This window comes from Tupaia chinensis, unplaced genomic scaffold, assembly GCF_000334495.1.
Source record: "Tupaia chinensis unplaced genomic scaffold, TupChi_1.0 Scaffold146740_1, whole genome shotgun sequence".
Lineage (NCBI taxonomy): Eukaryota > Metazoa > Chordata > Mammalia > Scandentia > Tupaiidae > Tupaia > Tupaia belangeri.
Window position 1 is genome coordinate 421581 of NW_006206595.1, and position 2090 is coordinate 423670.

A 2090-nucleotide genomic window follows, 5' to 3' on the forward strand; every position below is an offset into this window, starting at 1 on the left:
ACAGTCTGATCATCTTGAAGAGAAATATCAGGCCCTTTTTATCTGGAAGGGGTTAAGATGCACCTTAGTCGCTGTCAGAGTCAAAAGCCCATCTTATCTATCTTACTCTCTTGGAGAACATTTGCTCCCTCCCCTCCAGGTACACGTTTGAGCAAGTGGAACACACCCATTGAGGTTGTCAAACTGTTAGATTTGTAAACAGGGTCGGTCCTTTGACAAAGCAAAGGTTTATATAATAATTAATAGACTAATAATCTGGTCTTAGTTCCTGGAGTTCTTTTCTCTCCTTCAGTGTGCTCAGGGTGTTGTGTTAATTATGTAGACCTTTGTCCTACCATTGAAAAGGGAAACTGAGGACAAGAGCAGTGACTCAGCCTCCAAATAAGCCTAGGACTAAGGGGATTTTGAACTCAGCCCCAAGGTTAAGTACAAGTATCTTCACTCTGTAGGAAGCCAAAGAGTAGCTCTGTGGACAGCACTGGGGAACAGTTTTTCAAAGATGGTGAGACATTTGAGCTAAACGCTGAAGATAAGTTTTAAGATCTGTAAAGTGTGATATTTCTACTTCCAGTCAGATTAAACTAATCTGGATCTTGAGGAGGCCTTCATTTATATTTTTCTGCCCAGCATTTGTTTACCTTATGGATTTGGGCTGATTCTTGGTCTTTGGTAGAAGTCTGAGGAAAAGGAAACTAAAAACTGTTTGCAGTGGTGGCATCAATGGGAGTAGGCGTGTAAGGAACCTGAATAGGACTCTGCCAGCCTTTTTTCCCATCCAGGGTTTAGGAAGAAGTAGAGATACATACACACACAGCTGCTGTTTCTACAGGATCTAATTTCTTAGATTTATAGGGACTTTGTGTACAGCATTTAAGTAAGCATTTATAAGTAGCAACCATTTCCTAGAATGATACTATGCTCGTGCCTATAGTTTATTCTTAGTAAATTGTGAAACTTGCCACAAAGGCAGTGGGTTAAATTCTGCACAGTGGTTGAGGATGGCTTGATCCATTCCTGTGTACCCACTGCTGAAGGAAACCCTTGGGTTTGTTTAAGGGACAGTCTGATTTAAGGCTCCTGACTTTCTCAGGGAAGCAAGTGTTGGGTGGAGGGGTGGGACACCAAAGATTGGCTCATGGAGTGATCAAAGGTCATTTGGATCTGATGCTATCTCCTTTCCCCTTTCCCCTTGCAGCATTCCTCTTCCTCCTCCTCCTCCTCTTCCAGCAGTGACTCTGACTGAATGCAGGGCCTGGACCCTTCCCTCAAGTCTCACCAGTTCTGCTCTCCCATCAAGCTTCAGATGCCATGTCATGTTGCACTGGGGGAAATTAGCCCTGTTCCCGCCCCACCCCACTCTCCAGCCCCAGCCCCACCTGGGCCTCACCCTGCTGTCAGCCCTGACTGGCCAGGGAAAATGGGAAGAGGATTGCCATGGGTTGGCACCTGCTTGGTGCTCAGGTAGATTTTATAGCTGATGAATTAGAGGGGAGCTATTTTTTGAAGATGGTGAGATGTTTGTGCTAAATGCTGAAGACAAGTTTCAGATCTGTATAATGGGATGTTTCTTTCCTTTTGTAATACTCATGGTTGGCAGGGGGTTGGGGAAATTTAATGATGAAGAATATCCTGTATCTGTTTTGTTATGTTGGTACTTTTGGATGATTTAGTGGCAAATACATTTCCCAGCAGGCCTTTTATTGATTGCACTAACTGCAAGGCTGCTGGGAAGTACAGTCCATTTAGTTGATTGAGGTCCAACTGCCCTTTTGGAACCTAATCTTAACTCCTTAGCCTAATATGTTATCTCAGGTCCGACTCGCATTCTCCAGCTTAGTCCGAATAAAGCTGTTTCTCCCAGTCTGTGTTCACCTGTGCCATTGCTTTGGCGAGCTTATTAGCACATTCTACGACGTTAGCTACACTTCCACAGACCCTTTAAATTATTTCTCTCTCACTCTCATTGTAAATTTCTATAGAGGGGACCAGCAGATGGTGTAATGGTTACATCACTGGACTCCTATGTAGGTGACTGTGGGTTGAGTCCCAGACCCAGCAGCTTAGATCTCACACTGGGCATTTGTGCATGC

General features: G+C 44.3%; 1 protein-coding gene across 2 annotated transcripts in view; it reads left to right on the forward strand.

Moving 5' to 3' along the window:
• The window catches only part of PRR13 (proline rich 13), a 3330-nt gene extending 1467 nt beyond the window's left edge, over positions 1-1863 (forward strand). For both annotated transcript variants that reach the window (XM_006169066.3, XM_027768523.1), the window contains exon 4: positions 1196-1863. In XM_006169066.3, coding sequence (XP_006169128.1) covers positions 1196-1243 — 48 coding nt within the window. In that variant the 3' untranslated portion in view covers positions 1244-1863. The remainder of the gene's footprint in view (positions 1-1195) is intronic.
• Positions 1864-2090: the final 227 nt, after the last annotated feature.